This window comes from Arachis stenosperma, chromosome 4 (assembly GCF_014773155.1).
Source record: "Arachis stenosperma cultivar V10309 chromosome 4, arast.V10309.gnm1.PFL2, whole genome shotgun sequence".
In the NCBI taxonomy this organism is placed as follows: Eukaryota; Viridiplantae; Streptophyta; class Magnoliopsida; order Fabales; family Fabaceae; genus Arachis; species Arachis stenosperma.
The window spans coordinates 8,284,452-8,303,216 of record NC_080380.1 but is presented as its reverse complement, the minus strand read 5'-3'; the positions used below and the strand labels follow the sequence as shown (position 1 = coordinate 8,303,216).

Here is an 18,765-nt window from a genome sequence, read left to right as displayed (position 1 = left end):
AAAACCACACAATTAAACACATTGTGAACCATAAAATAGTGGTTTATCAACCTCCCCACACTTAAACATTAGCATGTCCTCATGCTAAACTCAAGGAGACCAAATAAATGAGTAGGGAAAGGCAAAACTCATGCAATACAACCTATGAATGTGAATGCAACTACATGCTAAAATGATTCTACCTACTTGGTGAAAAAGTAAATAAATCTTTCAAGAATAAATATGAACTGGATTTCACTAATTCAAATCACAAAATATAATATAAATAACTTGCAAGAAGAAGATAGCTCATAAAAGCAGGAAACATAGAATTAAGTACTGAACCCTTATTAGTAGTGTATATCATTCTAACTCTCAAGTGTCTAGGGTCAATTCTCTCAATTATCTACTAATCTTGCTTTCTATAGCTTGCTCTTCATCTAACAATCAACAAAAATTTAATGCACCAATACACAAATCAAGAGGTCTTTTAAGGGCTGTAATGGGGTTAGGGTCAAGGTAGGATTGTATTTGGCCAAGTGGACTAAAATCTGAATCCTTAATTAACATAAACTTTCCACCTAACTCAAGACAATCCATTTAATTAAAATACAAAATCTAACTTCCCATAAACTGTGTTTACTACATATTTATGCATTCCAAGTTTTGAGTACAGCTCATATGCATTGATTTCACTTATTTATTTTGGGGCATTTTGTCCCCTTTTATTAATTGCTCTTTTCTTTTTCTTTTTTACCTTTTTTTTTCAATGTATATAATTAAAGTATTGAATGCAATAACATGTGCTCAACCATTATTTTGCACATTTTCACTAAAATATACAACACCCAATTATTCAAACCAAATATTTTCAAACCCAACTTCCCACACTTAAATCATGAACACTTTTACTAGTCTAAGCTAACCAAGGATTCAGATTAAGGACATTATTGTTTTCTGCTTAGAGTTAGTAATGAGCTAAAGTAAAGAACAAATGGGTATATTAGGCTCAAATTGGTTTGCAAAGGATAATGAAAGGGTAAGGCCATATGGGTATGTAAGCTTAGTGAAACAAGGGCCTCAATCATATCAGTGCATGCATACATCAAACAATGGAAATATAGAATTAAGCAAGACAAAGATCAAAATTTTAGAGAGAAAAACACACACCAAAAATAAAATATTGGTTGATAAAATGCAACCAATCAAATAGGCTCAAAATCTCACTGGTTTTGTGCGTTCGAGCTCTAAACTATGTTCCAAAATAATATTTCTTCAAACAAGTTTTTCAAAAAAGTTTTATTCAAATTAGTGAAATACTATAAAAATTTCTTGAAAAAGAAAATATTACTTTAACCAAGTGGTAAAATATGTAAAAAAAAAAACAAACATGCAATCAAACATGCAAATGCAATAATGAAAAACAAAAATTGGTGTTGAGAAGGGACTAACTAACCCGTGGAGATCGGTATCGACCTCCCCACACTTAAAGATTGCATCGTCCTCGGTGCATGCTGAGATGTACAGGTGGGTGGGTGTTGTGGTTCCTCAGCTGTTGCTCATTGTAGAAGCTTTCTCTTTACCCGTTCTGGTGGCCAGCCTGAAAAAGGGAGAAGAGAAAGGGACATGAAGTCAAAGGGATGGAGCAAAGAGGAGGGCGGTACGAGTGATAATCATGCCAAGTAAAAAATAGTGAATGAAAGACATGGTCGCAATTCCATGTGATCAGTTCATCAATGGAAATATAACAAGGCATGGAGAGTATTGGATGCAAGATGTTTATTAGCATGCCGGCAAGGACATGAGTAGCATAGATCAAGCATCAAAGGCTTTAATGTATTGTTAGTCGTGAAAAACTAACAATAACATTTGTATTGACAATTATATTTAATTAATAAAATAGTAAAGAAAATTTGTAAAAAGCAAGCATTGAGTAGTAGAAGAGAATAATTTAAAATAATGCACAATGCCATACAGGCTTTTTCACAAACACTTAGCATGCATGGTGAATATGTTATTGAAAATATTAATTAGAACATGCAAGAAACCCTATAAAAATAATATATAATTGTCAAACAATTCTTTGAATAACCCACAAGCAAAATAAATAAATTTCTAACACCAATAAAAATAATGCAATGAATGAAACTATGCAAATAAATTAAATAGAAGTGAAGAGGGGTGAGAAGAAGAAAGTAAGAAAAGGGAGAAGAAAGAAGAAAAGAAATAAGAAAGGAAGAAAAGAATTAGATATAGGGAAGAAAAGATAAGATATTTGGCTGCATTGGAAAAGTTGTGCGGCGCAAGCAACGCAGACGCGTGGGGGACGCGGTCGCGCGACTTGCACTTAAATTAATCGACGCGGTCGCGTCGGTCACGCGGACGCATGACTCAGGTTATGCTACTGGCGCGAGGGCAGCCTCGCGCTCGCACAACTCTCTGTTCAAAATCTTATTTTACCAAATTTTGGGTGACGCGATCGCGTGGGGCATGCGATCGCGTGAGTGGGCTCCAGAAAGGAATGACGCAAACGCGTGGGAGGCCAGTGTTCCCACTCGACGCGGACGCGTCAGCGACGCGGTCGCGTGGGACGATTTATGCCACGGGCACGCCTCCAGCCACGCTCTCGCATGACTCTCTGTTCGATTTCTCTTCTTCACAGCGCACATGTGACGCGGACGTGTCAGCGACGCTGCCGCGTCGCGTGCGTGCTTTCTTTTTTTTTAATAATGCAGTATGCAGAATGCAATGCTAATATGAATGTTATGCAAAATTCCAGGTTCAATACAATAAAATAAAATAAAACTCGAAAACAAATAAAACTAAATAAAAATGAAAAAGGAACGATCATACCATGGTGGGTTGTCTCCCACCTAGCACTTTTAGTTAAAGCCCTTAAGTTGGACATTTGAGGAGCTTCCTGTTATGGCGGCTTGTGCTTGAACTCATCCAGAAATCTCCACCAATGTTTGGAGTTCCAGTAGCCTCCGGGGTCCCAAACAAGGCGCAGAAAGCCTTCAAGTAAGTTAAAGCAAGTGACAAGGCCCCAAGAGTGTTGATTTCTAGAGTGAATTCCAGGGTCCCAAATCTTGCTTTTGCCCCCGTCTTCTTGTTGAGCAATATTGTTCCAGCCGGGTGGCAAACAGTCTAAATTCTCACTGAAGCAGCCAGACAACTTCCTAGACCCATTCAGTTGAGCTCTACACCAACCTTTGCATTTAAATGTTGAGCACACAACCATGTTGAACCTTGCAGGATAAATCTTATCACTAACCATCTTTTTCTTACTCTTAATGCCACAGAGAGCTCTAAGTTGACCATCCGTCTCCAGTAGCCCATATTCAAGTGGAATTAGAAAGCTAAGGGATATGAATTTTACCCATTTGAATGTTGTGAAGAATGATGGCAACTTAGGGGGAGGTGTTTCTAGTGAACGTGCAAGCTCCACTCCCCTGTGCTCTTCTTCGACATCTTCCATCTCTTTGTAATCTTCAATATCAACCTCTTCTTTTTGGTGAATTTCTTCTAGTTTAATCTCTTCTTCATTGTTCACCAAGGGCATGGGATGTTGTGTTTCTTCTTCTTGAATCTCTATCTCTTGATCAACCTCTTCCAAGTCCTTAATCATGACATGCCTTGGAGGTTGTACACCCTCCTCAGCATCAATTTCGAACGTCTTGGAAGGGGGTTCTATGACTGGATTTTCGCATGGAGGTTCTGCATCTCCTAAGTCTTCAACCACTTCTTCTTCTTCAATAATTCCGGCTTCCTCCACTTGTTCCAGTACAAAGTCATGCTCCGTACTGTTCACTGGAGTTTCTAGTATCTCATTCATGCTACGTTCTTCATTAGATTATCCACATGAAGCCATGGGGGTTCCTTGAGTGTTCGAACATCGGAAAGCTAATTGACTTATCGCTTGATTCAATTGAAGAATGGTTGCCTGAAATTGATCCACTGTTTTCTTCAACCGATCCTTTGACTCTTGATGCGCTCGGCTGTCATAAGTAGGATCATAGTGCTCTTGGATTGATGGATATGGAGATGGTGAATATTGAAGTGGTGGTTCTTGGGAGTAATTGGATTATGGCTCATAAGGTGGTTGGTATGGTAGTTGAGGGTTAGGGTCATATGGAGGTGAATGGCGAAAATGGGCTTGTGAGTATGGTGGTCCAAAGTCATGTTGAGGAAAAGGTTCATAGGCATATGGTGGTGGTTGTTGATAGTCCATTGGAGGTGGTTGTTGCCATGAGGGTTGATCAAATCCTTGTGGCTCCTCCCATCTTTGATTGTTCCAACCTTGATGCCTGTTCTCATTGTAATTTCTTCTTCCTGCAACATAATTGTAACCAGACTCATAGCCAAAGGGGTGAGAGTTCATAGTAGTGAGAGAAAATAAAAACAAAAACTAACAAAAAGAAAATATTTTGAAAAAAAGAAGATGATTTTTTTAAAAAAAAAATTGAATTTTGAAAAATAAGATAAGATAAGATAAAAATTTTAAAATAAAAATCTGAAATTTTTTTTTAAAATATTTACAATAACCAATAATAAGGCACACGTTTGCAATTCCCCGGCAACGGCGCCATTTTGACGTTAGGATTTTTGTTAGTAAAGAATTTTATAAAATTGCGTTGTAAGTATAGATTCTAAACCAACAAGAATCCCTTCGTACAAACGTTTTGGTTGTCACAAGTAACAAACCCCTAAATAAATTGATAACCAAAGTATTTAAACCTCGGGTCGTCTTCTCAAGGAATTGCAGGGAGGTATGTTCTTATTATTGGTTATGAGTTTGTAAATTAGGGTTTTGAAGTTTGGGCAATGGGCACAGGTATATTTAAATGACAAGTAAAATAAATTAACAATAATAAAATCTCTTGGCAAGGTATAAGAACTGGAAGTCCTATCCTAGTTATCCTTATTAATTGTGATGAGAATTGGATTTTTCTCCCACTTTGTTAACCTTTAACTATGAAGGTAAGTTAAGTGGATGAATTAATTCGAATCCTCAAGTCCCAGTCTTTCCTTGGGAAAAGTTAGAGTTATTGGATCTCGAATCAATTCTTGAAGAATTCCAATTTTCAATCAACAATGAGTTTGATAATTCAAGAGTTACCAATTAATCAACCAGAGCCAAAAGGTAGAAAATCTAAATTAAAATCATTTATCTGAAAACATCTCAGTAATGTATATTAAATAAGAAAATCAATCCTAACATGGAAAGTTCATAAGCCAATTGGGCAACACAATTCAGATACAAATGAAAGCATCAGAGTAAATAAAAATAAAAGAGAAAATAAATAAAAAGAACATTGAACCTGAGATGAAGATGAAATATTCCTAATTTCTAAAAAAAATCCTAATCATAAATCCTAAGAGAGAGGAGATAGCCTCTCTCTCTAAAAACTACATCTAAATCCTAAAATTATGAATTATGAAAAGCATGATGAGTCTCTGCAAGTTCCCTGACTTTAATCTGTGTTTCTGGGCCGAAAACTGGGTTGAAATGCGGCCCAGAATCTCTGCCAGCAACTTTTGTAATTCTGCAGATCGCGCACGTCACGCGATCGCGTCATCCATGCGAACGCATCATTCGCGTTTTTTCCTGCCACGCGTTCGCGTCGTCCACGCTTCCGCGTCACTTGTGCTTTTCCAATCCGCGAGGTCGTGTGAGCCATGCGACCGCGTCACTGCAGATTCCTTTCTTCCGCGCGGTCGCGTCGCTGACGCGTACGCGTCACTTCTCGCTGGTCATCTCCTCAATTTCTTGTGTTCCTTCCATTTTTGCAAGCTTCCTTCCCAATCTCTCACTCATTCATGCCCTATAAAGCCTGAAACACTTAACACACAGATCAAGGCATCGAATGGTAATAAGAGAGGATTAAGATTAGCTAAATTAAGACCAAAGAAGCATGTTTTTAATCATGTAATAATTTTAGGAAGGAAATATAAATGCATGCTAATTATATGAATAAGTGAGTAAAGACCATGATAAAACCACACAATTAAACACATTGTGAACCATAAAATAGTGGTTTATCACTCCCCCTACCAGAGGACCATGACAGATGTAGCAGGTTATCATAGGGCTTGGCTGTGCTGGCATGGCTGTAATACCAGATGTGTCGTGCCACAGAGCATAGTCAGTACAATCTGGGTGGTTGCGTCAGTTTGTTGCTCTCCTGAGCCTATCACCATATTCCACTACTATAGCCGGATGGATTTGATACTTGTCGATTTCTTCTAGTTGAGAGGTATTATTCGTTTTTGTACTTTTCTTCATTAGTAAATGAAATTGAGAAATAATATGTAATCGTTCACGATATTGTAGGTGGGTTGAGTACCGTCCAGATAATGCCAGAGGCGAGCACAAGCTTAGGCATTACAGGCGTATGCTAAATGGGATCGGCATCCTCAATATAAGTGATAAAGATTTAAGAACTATAATTTTATGTTTAAATTTGGAACTTGTATATGATGTGTCTTGCATGTTGTGAACAGGTTGACTGGACACCGTATGCTGGCCTACATCTGCAGGGTGTAGTTCCACTAGGGATAGCTGAGGGTGAAGCCTTGGCGACGGTTGTATGTCTGCTCCTTTTAGGGATGTCAATGGGGCAGGGCGGGGGCGGGGGATGCCTCCCTGCTCCCCATCCTCGCCCCCAGATTTACTCTACGTCCCCGCCCCCAATCCCCGCCGTGGGGGAATATTGCTCCCCATCCCCATTTCCCACAGGGCCCCATTCCTCGCGGGAACCCCATTCCCTGCGGGGACCCCATTCTCCATCTATCTGATAGTTCTAACTAATTATTAATTTCCATATGAATAGAGATGTAAGTATCCATTCTATACAAAAATAACAAGATTTTATACAAAAAATCTAAACGACAAGATGGTGACTTCTTTCAAAATGACGTAATGGGAGAACGCAACGGCGAGCCAGAGGATAGAGAAGTGGACAATGTGGAAGACGCGACAACAGAGAGGAGAATGGACACGATAACAAAGTTACGGAAAGGAATGCCGCAAATAGAGAGCACGACGCAGTGAGGATCATGGCACAGTGAGGTGTGACGATGCGGTGGGAAGGGAGAGTGGTGAGAGGGTGGCTGTAGAGAGGTTGGATGAAATATGGACATCGTTAGGGATTTCTAAATTGAAGAAGAGTCATGCAAATGAGGATTGGGAGTTTTGGGTTTCTATATATGTGTGTGTGTGTGTGTGTGTGTGTGTGTGTGTAAAATGACTAAAAACATATATGAGAAATAAACTATTAAGGATAATTCAGTAAATTTATGAACTTTGGGGATTAGCGGGGATGGGGCAGAGATCCCCGCTCGGGTCCCCGCACCTGCCTCAGGGGAATTTCGTCCCCCGTCCCCATCCCCGTGGGGAAAATTCTCCATAGTCGGATCCCCATTTGGGGCAGTCCCCGCAGGGATCCCCGTGTCTCGGGGAGTTTTGCCATCCCTAGCTCCTTTGCTTTGCTATCATCGAGTGGCATCAGGTTGACAGTTTGGTGGCCTACAGCACATTTCGACTAGGCCTCTGAACATCGAGGAGATGCATCAGCACGATGGTAGGTTCGGGCGAGGCTAGTGGTTCCCGAATTCTCTAGGTGGCTGGCATGAGATGTGGGATGCTCGTGGAGACCATCACCTCCATATACACCACCATATCGATTTACGTCCATCACGGTCATACATGACTTGGTATTTTCCGTGGGCCAACATAGAGTTGGTTGGTCAGGGTGACCAACACTTAGTAGCAGGTCGGGTTGTACCAGATGACCTCCCGATTCACGACCCGAATGCTCCACAGCTGCATCAGCCAGAGGATGGTGACCTTTCAGAGGTGTGGCCTCATGCTGAGGGATGGGGCGATAGAGGTAGAGGGAGACGCGGTGGAGGGAGAGGTAGGCAAGGGGATCCGAAGGTTGCCCATGACAGATATTCCATCAGCCCGCCAGTGCATGTGGCAGAAGATGGTGGACACACGGTTGGGGATCTTTCAGGACCTTTCCACGAAGACTACTTGTCTCTTAGACCACTTGGGTCACATCCTTCAGATGTCGGGCCCAGTCACCAGGGCCATACACCAGTTGCCAGCCCTAGTGCGCACCTTGACATTCAGTTCGACTTACCGTTCACCCCGCCAGACTTTGGGACCCAGACAGATTATGAGCCCATTTTGGATATGCAGGACATGGTTGATGTGACAATGGATATGCCTGATTGGATGACTCGCTTGATCCAGGAGGATGATGGTGGGTTGCCAGATGTTCTGGCAGTGCCACAGTAGACCCAGCTCTTTTCACAGATGCACATCGCTCCTCCACAGCCTGCATACCGGCCATGATACATGGACGATCCATCTAATGGGTCATCCTGCACTACAGATTATGCGATTCTAACAGACCAGATGAGCACTCCAGTACCTGATCCAGATCTGCCCCTCGGGCAAGGACAGCATGATGTCAGACCTCTTGCATGTGGCACAGGTGGCTGTCTTGACCCGAGGCCTCATGGATGACGTCCTGGTCCATGTGGTGGTAGGCAAGGTTGTGGCTAGTAGGTTTTGTGATAAAAATATTAATTTTTTTAAAAATGTGTAATGTACAACTGTTAGTTATGAGAAAATATTAATATTGTTATAACTAACATCATTGTTTTAAAGTTCAAACAAGTATTATATTTTCAAGTAGTCAAACGAAGTAAATTACATGGTAAAATGCTTACAATAATAGAGTTATGCACCCTAAAACGACACTTATAACTAACGTCGACTAGACAATGCCCCTCCACCATCAAGAGCGGTACAAGTCCTACGCATGTGAACGACTTGACGACACAATTCGCACTTCTTCTCCCCGTTATGCTCAACATCATCCATGTTGTTACGAATCATGGAGTTGACAGGACGAACTCGCTTCACTCTCATCATCTTAGGGTTGGGCTGAATCCAGGCCCCGTCATAGGATGAACAATCATCCTCATGACCTATGGGTCGAAACTCGGATCTGTACATATTAAAGACCAACTTCATATGATACAGAGGATGTACATACCGCTTCCAATCAAGTCGTGCATGAGAGCAAGCTGCAAGAATGTGACGGCAAGGAACATGAAGAGTTTGAAAATACCCACAATCATACTTACCCTCATCAAGTAGCACTTGGTAATTCTGTTGCCTGGACCCAGGCACTGCCGTTAACTCTTCAATCGTGAACGTAGTCCTCGACCGATCAAACTAGTAAACATTCGTAGTGTTGACGTGCTTCGAGTTGAATTCTATGACTTTTATCAACGTTTGTGAGAATTCAGCACCGACTTGAAGCTGGGTAAGGGCCTCTAAACTTTTCCTAGCAAAAAGTTTACCCAAACAGAAATAACTTGACTTAACAAGAGCCGTGATGGGCAAATTACGAGAACCCTTCATGACAGCATTAATGCACTCTGAGATGTTTGTCATCATGTGACCAAACCGACGACCCTCATCCGCATACTGCGTCCAATGTGATCGAGGTATTTCTTCAAGCCAGTTTATGATTGCTACATTCTCGCCCCTCAGACGGCCAAAATAATGAGCGAACTCCCACTGCGACTTCGAATACGCTACGTTAACCAGAAACTTCTTCAAGTCCTTGTTTTTGAAGTGAGTCATGAAGTTGGCAGCAATGTGTCTTGTACGACATGCCTGGAAGGCATGAGGTGGTTTCCATAAACTTCTCTCGGCGTTCAACGCAGTATCAATTAATTTGTGTCTATCTGAAATCACTAAGACGTCGGGTTGTAGTGTCACATGCTGCCACAAATACAAAAGAAAGAACGACAAAGCCTCCTTCGTCTCCCCCTCAACAATGACAAATGCAATTGGAAAAATATTTGCATTGCCATCTTGAACAATGGCCATCAGTAACGTGCCTCTGTATTTACCATATAAGTGGGTGCCATCGATGAAGATAAGTGACTTACAATGCTTGAAAGCCTCAACACACGGTTATGTCACAAGTTGTACCCAAGTACCCAAAAAACCCAATGAAACATGACAGTGTCGACTGAACCAGGCCAAGGTTATGTGACAAGTTGTACCCAAGTACCTAAAAACCCATCAACAGTTAGAACATGTAGATGGTGACTTTATACATAACTAAGGACAATGAAATGAATCTTACTGAGCAAGTACATCTGCATAGTGAATAACCAACGAGGAAGCTCGTTGTATGACTCCTCCCAATCGCCATATATTCTAGTAATGACTCTCTGCTATGCAAGTCAAACCTTTCTGTAGGACACCTTGTAATCGAAGTGATTCTCCACACCTTCTTGCAGAACCCTGATGCTACTTGTTGGATCTGCTTTGACTATTGTGAATATGTGTTGAGCAATCACCTTTGAATCTAACCTACGATGGTCTTGGCCCATGGATGTTTGCATGCAAGTATGAGGACCATTGTATCTCCTAACCTCCCATTTTTCTTGCTTTCGACGATATGCTATGCGTATGTTCCAAGAACAATCAGACCCGAACTAGATACACTATACATCATACCTCAACTGGTCACTTTCTAGTATTTTTTACTCCACAGCCCTCCTGATGTTGTACCTCTTAACTGCCAACATGACTTATTCTTTGTTCTCAAATTGTTGTCCAACCTTGAACTCATTGCTTGGATCCTCTTCGGGGGCTCCATGGATAAACGACCAATCTGAAGTCATTGCATCGAGATTCAACCTGGAGAAGTGATCCGACCGGTCATATGGTTGAGAAATGGTAGGCTGTGTTAGAGCAATTTGTGTGTCACCGTAGTAGTTCATCTCTTCTTCCTCGTCACCATCATCAGGAATTTTCGTTGGTTCATCATCAGCATCGTCTTCATCATCGGGGTTAACTTCATACGGATCCATCATCGGATCCCTTATAGCAAAATCCTCATGACTTTCAACATTATCTTCCATCATGTCAGCATTACCAAGTTCAACGTTTGAGCCCTCTTGACTACTTCAGGTGGCATATTTAGATCGACCATCGTTCTTCTAATATTTTTTCTAACAACTCCACTTAACGGACTATCATCAACAGTATCCGCAGATGATCCTCGTCCACCCAACTCAACAAGAAACACGAATAATTCCATCAAATGAACATTTGTCCATCGGTTGTGCCACGACCTTATAAGACATACGTCATCGTCGTCACGTAACCGATACCTAATTTAAAACAACAAAAATATTTCTCAAAACTATGGTCTAATAAACATAATAACAACAGAGCAAAGACAACTATAACATACCTTTTATAAAACAAATTGTCATTTACTTCATGCAGATATCTGTAGTAAATTTTTTTCGCTCTTTTCGTGTGTTTCTGCTCAACAGAATGCAATATCAAATTCTTCAACGCTGTTAGACTATTGACTTCTGGGCTGCGTTTGTTTCTAAGAACAGGACATGACAAGACACTGAAAACAGGACAGGACAAGATACTAATGGACAGAGACACAAAATTTTGTGTTCTTGTATTCTGTTTGGCGATAAACTGGAACAAATTATGAAAATTCAATTTATTCTCATTTTTTTTCATTCAAAAAATTTGAGATGAAAAATATAACAATAAAAAATATAATTATGAAAAATTAACAAGAATAATGAAAGAAAAAATAAAAAATAAGTTATGTCCCTTGTTAGTGTCTCTGTGTCCTTTCTGTTAGGATGGACACAAAATACACTAATTCAGTGTCTCTGGACACATTGTCTCTGTCCATGTCTCCTCTGCCAAATACGATTTTGTGTCTCAGTGTCATGTATCTGTAAACAAATGCAGCCCTGGTGTCATATACGTAATTATTGGTTGTCTAGACTTAAAAACGATAGAACCTTCTTCATCATATACTATTTCACTATCATAATGAATGGATAACATTGAATTTATTGGCATTGTAGAGAAAAATGCCAAGATGAGAACCAAAGTGAAGAATGAAATTGTGATTTTGAACTTCGTTCTCCAGCAACCATGCTTGTATTTTGGAAACTCCACTTAAAGTTTGCGGGAGGTGCGACGAACTTCATATAAATTATAAAGTTCACCGGAAAGTTAGGCAAACTCTATTTAAATTATAGAGTTTGCCGGGAGTGCGACAAACTTATCCTAAATCCAAAAAAAATGTATCTAAAAAATTAAAGTTCAAATAACGTGTTTATGAAAATAAATATTTTTTAATTTATTTCATAAAAAAATCCATTACACAAGCATGGAGTTTAAGCCTCATTTGTTGCATTCTATATTATTTTATTCAATGAAAATTTCTTTTGTTGTTTTTTCTATTTTTTTAATGTTTTATCTTTTATCATATAAAAGAGTAATTATATTTAATTATTTTTTATGATATTAAAATCATAATATATTAAAAAATTATTTATTAATATGAATATCTTTTACATATTGTATTCACTAATTCATTTTAAATGCATCTATCAACAGTATTAGGTAAATTAATTTATATTATATATACTATGTTTTTTATGATAATAAAGTACAAAAATAATAATTTTATGTAGAAAACAACTTTGACATAAATAAATTTTTAAAATTACTTTTAGTTATGAATAATAATAAAATATTAAATTATTATTTTCTAAGAAAACCTTTTATTTTGATATGACATTTGAAAATTTTTATTTAAAGTAATAATAAAAAGATCAACGTCACAAAATATATGATATAATATTTAATTTATACAAATTTTTAGTTTTTAGCCTCTTCTTAATAAAATTTTTAGATGCATTATTATTTATATTAGTAACTCATTTTAATGTATATATAATATATTATTGGTCATCTTTTAGGGAGTATAAATCCAATTTTATTGGTAATTTTGTACTTAATAGAGTGGGATTAAGATAAATTTGCTTATCCAAATTCCGTATGGTAGACACTATTAGTATTCATGCATGGAACATACTTTTTTAGAGGGTGTTTGGTTCATGAAATATTTTTATATTTTTAAGAATTTTAGATTAAAAAAATTCTGAAGTCAAATTTTCGGTGAAAAGCTTCTTTAAACATATTAAAATATTTAGGCCAATATATATATACTTCATACGACTGTAACTAGCTAACATATGCTAATGGATATCTTTAGTCTAGAACCTTCGAAATTAAAATGATATGTGCAAGAAAAAGATAATGAAATTCTTAGCACTAAGGGTGATTGAAAGGATATATATCATATAACTATATTTTATTATGGTAGATTTTGTCATAAGCTAATTGAGTAAGAAAAGAATACACTCTAAATAAAAACAAAATAAGGAGTCTCCATCTCTATCCTTATGGATATAAAATATGCTCAATATTGAGATGACATCGTGTAACGAAAGTCATAAACTCATAATAATAAAAAGCAGATAACAATATAACATAGTGGACATAAAAGGGTCTAATTTTTCTAAAATAAATTTCATTATTTCGACATCATACTGTGTTATTAAAATACAATACATTTCTATTAAACCTGTATTATATATATAATATCATATTAGATGTAGACTAAATCAGGTACCAAAATCAATTACAGATATAAAAATACGTATATAGTCTATAATATTCAGACAGAAAAATTAAACCCCTATCTCACTTTTCGTTAAGATTTGGATTTAGATTCTAATTCCACTCTCAAATAACAAATTCTACTAGAGATTTAAAATATATTTTTGCTATTATTTATTACAGTCTAATTATATATCTAAATACTTTTACCAATTAAATTTAATTAAGTCTAAACTTAACAAAAATTATTTTTATCACATCAGTATATACACTACATATATTTTAATAACGCAAAATATATCCTTCTTCGTCTTCCTCTTTTTTTCTCCTTCTCCATTTTTTCCTCCTCCTCTATTTAAATTTGCGCACACAGTTTCTTCGTCTTCCCTTCTTATTCTTCTTCTTCTTCTCCTCTTTCGTTATCGTCATCACCAACAATACAAACATTTTGCTAATATCATTATTGGTTCTGATTTTTTCTGGTGCCATCATTAAATAATTTCGGTTCATTTTTTAGTTTATTTCGATTTTATTTGTGAATTAATTTTGATTTATTTGTGTGTTAATTGAGGTTTACGTGATATTGCTGATAAGTATTGACCAAATTTTTTATTCTTTAAATAATTTCATTTCATTTCTTAGTTTATTTGATGTTCATTTGGATCCAAAAATGAATTCGATGTGTTTGTGTTAATTGAGGTTCACTTGATGCTGCTGATAAGTATTGACCAAATTTTTTAGCAAATAAAAATGAAATTATTCATTATCACTTTATTTAATTGTATTAGATTCCATTCTATTCCATTCAATTAGTTCAGATTTGAAAAAGAAATAAAAAAACTTGATCATCAACAAAAATACATCAAATTTATTTCTGGATCCAAATGAACATCAATTAAACTAAGAAATAAACTGAAATTACTTAAAGAATAAAAAATTTGGTCAATACTTATCAACAATATAAAATGAATCTCAATTAGCACACAAATGAATTGAAATTAGTTCAAATTTGAACAAACAGTCAAAAAGACTCAATCATTAAAAAAAATACATCGAATTCATTTATGGATCCAAAAATGAATCTCAATTAAACTAAGAAATAAAGCGAAATTACTTAAGAAATAAAAAATTTAGTTAATACTTATTAACAGCATCAAGTGAACCTCAATTAATACACAAATGAACTGAAATAAATTAAGAAATGAACCGAAATTATTTAATGATAGCAGTAGAGAAAATTAGAACTAATAAAAATATTTACAAAATGTTAGTATTATTGGTGATGACGATAATAAAAAAAGAAAAAGAAGAAGACACAATATTGGAAAAGAAAGAAAAAGGAAAGAAGAACAACTTGCGTGCATGAATTTAGAAGAAAAATAGGAGGAGGATGAGGAGGATTTAAAAAGTTGTTATAATAACTTTGTTAGCTTTAATTAAATATTTTAATTCAATGAATTAATCCTTGACCTGTCAAATTGAAAGATACTAGAAAAATAAAAAAAAATATTTTAATTTGATTAAATATTTTGCTTGGACGTATAAATCTTTATTCTATTTGTTAAAGTATTCAATTGAAAATATAAATAGAAAATAAAAACTTTCTTTGTGCAACCTTTTATTAGGTGTGTTCTAGTTTTTAGTTATATACATGGCTAGCTATGAAGCACGGACACTTTACTGAGTTGTCGTGTCTGTGTCTGCTGTGTCCAAATCGTGTCTCAATAAAAAATAAAATTTTTTTTTCGGACACACTTGGACACACCTAAATATCATCACGTGTCCGCGTGTCCGGTCTTATTCTTAATATATATTCTTAAAATAAATTTAGATATAATATATATTATTATTTATTAAAACAAACAATATTTTAAATACTTGATATAATTAAAATAAGATATTAAAAATAATTTAAAAATTAATTTATATTTTAATATTAATAAAATATTAAAATATCATTACAGTTTATCTAAAAAATACTTTATATTTTATATGTATGCATATTCCCGTGTCATGTAAGATTTTAAAATTCGCGTATCGACGTGTTCTGTGTCGTGTCGTGTCTCGTATTTATGTCAGTGTCTGTATATCATAAATAGCTAGTCTATTTTTTTTAGTTATAGAAAAAAACTAAATTAAATTTGGACACAATGCAGCTTACATTATCCTTTTTCTTGTCTTTTGAAATGTTAATATATGTTTTTTTTTTCCTCTTAACACTCTATTGAAGTTCTTTTTTTAAGAGTTGCGTAAGTTGTGTAACTTATACAATAAAAAATAAGTATTAAATAAATAACTAACTCATTATTATTGATGAGCTAGCCTTACTAAAATAATATAAATGTATTGTTTCGTTATTCTAATAATATTTTTTCGGTTCCGCTACGTTACCAACAGCATATTTGTCAATTTCTGTCAACTCTTATTTATAATTGTATTTTATAAAAGTGTGTTTATGGATGTGTCTAATAAAAATGTCTTTTTTATAACTGTGTTTAATAAAAGTGTCTTTATAAATATATTTTCTGGATGTGTCTCTTTATATATGTATTTAAAATATATTAATTATTAGACACATCTACAAACACACTTCTATGAAACACAAATATAAATAAGAATTGGCAGAAGTTGACAGATAATATGTTGGTAACTTATACTTTTCCATATTTTTTGATATGACATTATTAATTTATTTTTTATTGAACATAAAATGAGTATCAGACGTTAAGAAAAGATACAATAATCCAAATGTTTCTAAATTCTAAAATTATTATCAGACAGGAATTTTAGAACTGGTCAAAAATTATAAAATTAGAGAAAAAAAAAAGAAAAAATAATAAAAATGACAATAGAAAAAAAATCACCAGGAGAGCGTTTGATTATAATTGAATTTGTGTAATATAATTTGGAGCATTTTGTTTGATTATAATCTAATTATAACATGAATATAAATTTTTAGATTTTTGAATTTAATTATTATTTTAAGTGTATTTGATTATAATTAAAATTTGTAATATAGTTTATAGTGTATTTAATTATAATCTGATTATAATTAATCTGAACTCTAATTAGATTATTAAATTTGATTATTATCTTGAGCACATTTGATTATAATCTAATTATAACTTGGATTTGAGGTAAATCACAACACGTAATAATTTCTAGCTTAACTGAAATGATATGAATAACTTTGTGTTAAAGAATACTATCACTCTTTAATGTAGCATTTATTTTGAAGTATTGGGACAGAGATTGAAAAATTGAAATTTAGTATTATATTTGTTGGCTCAAAGATTGGTACTAAAATTTCTGTCTTTATCTCCAAAATTTTAGTATTTTAGTACCTCCAAAAAATGAGGACACAGGAGATTGAAATTTGTAAAGACAAAAACCGAAACTTTAATAATCTTTTATACTTAAAATACCCCATTTCAATTAATTAATTCCAATTTTATCCTTTGTACAAATTAAATTAGAGCTTCATTCTTATTTTAATTTCTGTCTCCCACTTTGCAACAAACAAAATACTGAGATTTATTCTGTCTCTAAGTCTCCATCTCTCAGTATCAGTCCTTCAATCTCTGTCTCTCTACCAAACACTACCTTAGAACGAGACAAAGTATGCTTATTTTTTAGGAAGCATAGAGAGTGACGGAATATTTGTCCAATGTGTATAATTGAAATTTAGGAATGTTCGATTTAGTATTAGAAATATAACTATTAGTATTACATTTTTTTAATCATCTTAAGTTTTTGGGATGAGTGATTTCATGACATGGTATCAGAATTTTAGATCCGAAAAGTCAAGAATTCGATTCTTAGTAAATCTAAAATCAGCTTAAATTTTTAGAATGAGTAGTTGTGTATAAATATTCCATTAACTCCGTAATAATTTTTTTTTTTAAATGATATGAATATATATATGCTTAGTTTTTTTGTCCTTGACTACGAGCAGATTTTCTTTTCAATTTTTCATGTCAATCCTCAAACCGCCAAATAAATTCTATTTTTATTGAAAATTATATTAAAATGGATAAAATAAAATTATTTTAATCATTTAAAAATTATAATTGACAAATATAAACAATTAGTAATGTTACTGCTGGTAATAATTACTGAATTTTTTTCATATAATTTAGTACTATATTGAGAAATATAACAATAAGGCATCCTCGGTAAACAATTTCAGTGTAAGTCAAACAAACTTTATCGGCAAAGCTAAATATTGAAACCTACCAAAACTATTTTTGTTTTTATAATGATCTTTTCTTTAGATGAACATTTTGTGGATTAGAAATTTTTTTTTTAATATGCTTATTTTTATATAACTTTTAAAGATGACTAAAATATCTAAACTGATCTAACTATATATAATTATGTATATACATAATTTGTTTTTATGTTAATAGCACATACAAATTAAATTAGAAAAAATAACATCACTATCTTATTTTAGTTTACATTGCATTTAACATAAATTTTTGAGACATTTACTTAAACAGATTAGTGAATTAACTACTGGACTAAGCTAATTTGATTAAAAAAAAACTTTATACTAATATATAATTGTTATCAAACTCACCCTAAAATTATTTTGTTAGAAAAACAAAAATAAAACTACATAGAATAATTGAATTTTTAATTCCATTACACACACATCTTTTATAATAAATATTATTTTAAAAATAATATTTTTATCAATTAATATGTATTTTTTTTTATTTAATTAAAAATTAAATATATAATTAATTAATAATCATCATATTTTTAAATATTTGGTGCATGAATAATGTCATTATTAAATTTTTATATGTAATTTGATTTCATTTGTACAATTAATATAAATAGGGTAAAGTACTAAATTGGTCCCTTAAGTTTGGGCGTAATTCTGTTTTGGTCCTTAAGGTTTAAAGTGTTCTATTTGAATCCAAAAAAGTTTTATTTAGCATCAATTTAGTCTCACAGTGAGATCAAAATTAAATAATTAACAAAATGTCCTACATAACAACAGTACAAGAACAAAATCGATAATTTGGAGAACAAGTACAAGCACTAGAGGCATAAAATCAACCATTGATACATCAATACATTTATTTATTATTTTTTTATAATATAAATAAAATATTTTCTATAAAACTAAAGAAAATGATAAATAAATGTATTGATGCATCAATGGTTGATTTTGTGCCTCTGGAGCTTGTACTTGTTCTCCAGATTATCGATTTTGTTCTTAA

The 18,765-nt window shown here is 34.3% G+C and overlaps 1 protein-coding gene across 1 annotated transcript; it reads right to left on the bottom strand.

Moving 5' to 3' along the window:
* Positions 1-8,758: 8,758 nt before the first annotated feature.
* LOC130974541 (uncharacterized) lies at positions 8,759-10,407 on the bottom strand. The gene is made up of 5 exons (XM_057899416.1): positions 10,264-10,407; positions 10,009-10,082; positions 9,314-9,908; positions 9,051-9,232; positions 8,759-9,002 (listed from the first exon to the last, which is right to left on the bottom strand). Exons 1-5 carry the CDS (start codon positions 10,405-10,407, stop codon positions 8,759-8,761), a joined length of 1,239 nt encoding a protein of 412 aa, XP_057755399.1.
* Positions 10,408-18,765: the final 8,358 nt, after the last annotated feature.

Excerpts from the sequence above, each read along its gene's own strand:
- LOC130974541 (XM_057899416.1), bottom strand. The coding sequence starts at position 10,407 with ATGGGCCAAGACCATCGTAGGTTAGATTCAAAGGTGATTGCTCAACAC. Across the intron at positions 9,909-10,008 it reads TGTTTCATTGGGTTTTTTGG|AGGCACGTTACTGATGGCCA; the intron begins GTACTTGGGTAC and ends TGGTAAATACAG. Across the intron at positions 9,233-9,313 it reads AGGCCCTTACCCAGCTTCAA|TTTGATCGGTCGAGGACTAC; the intron begins GTCGGTGCTGAA and ends AATGTTTACTAG.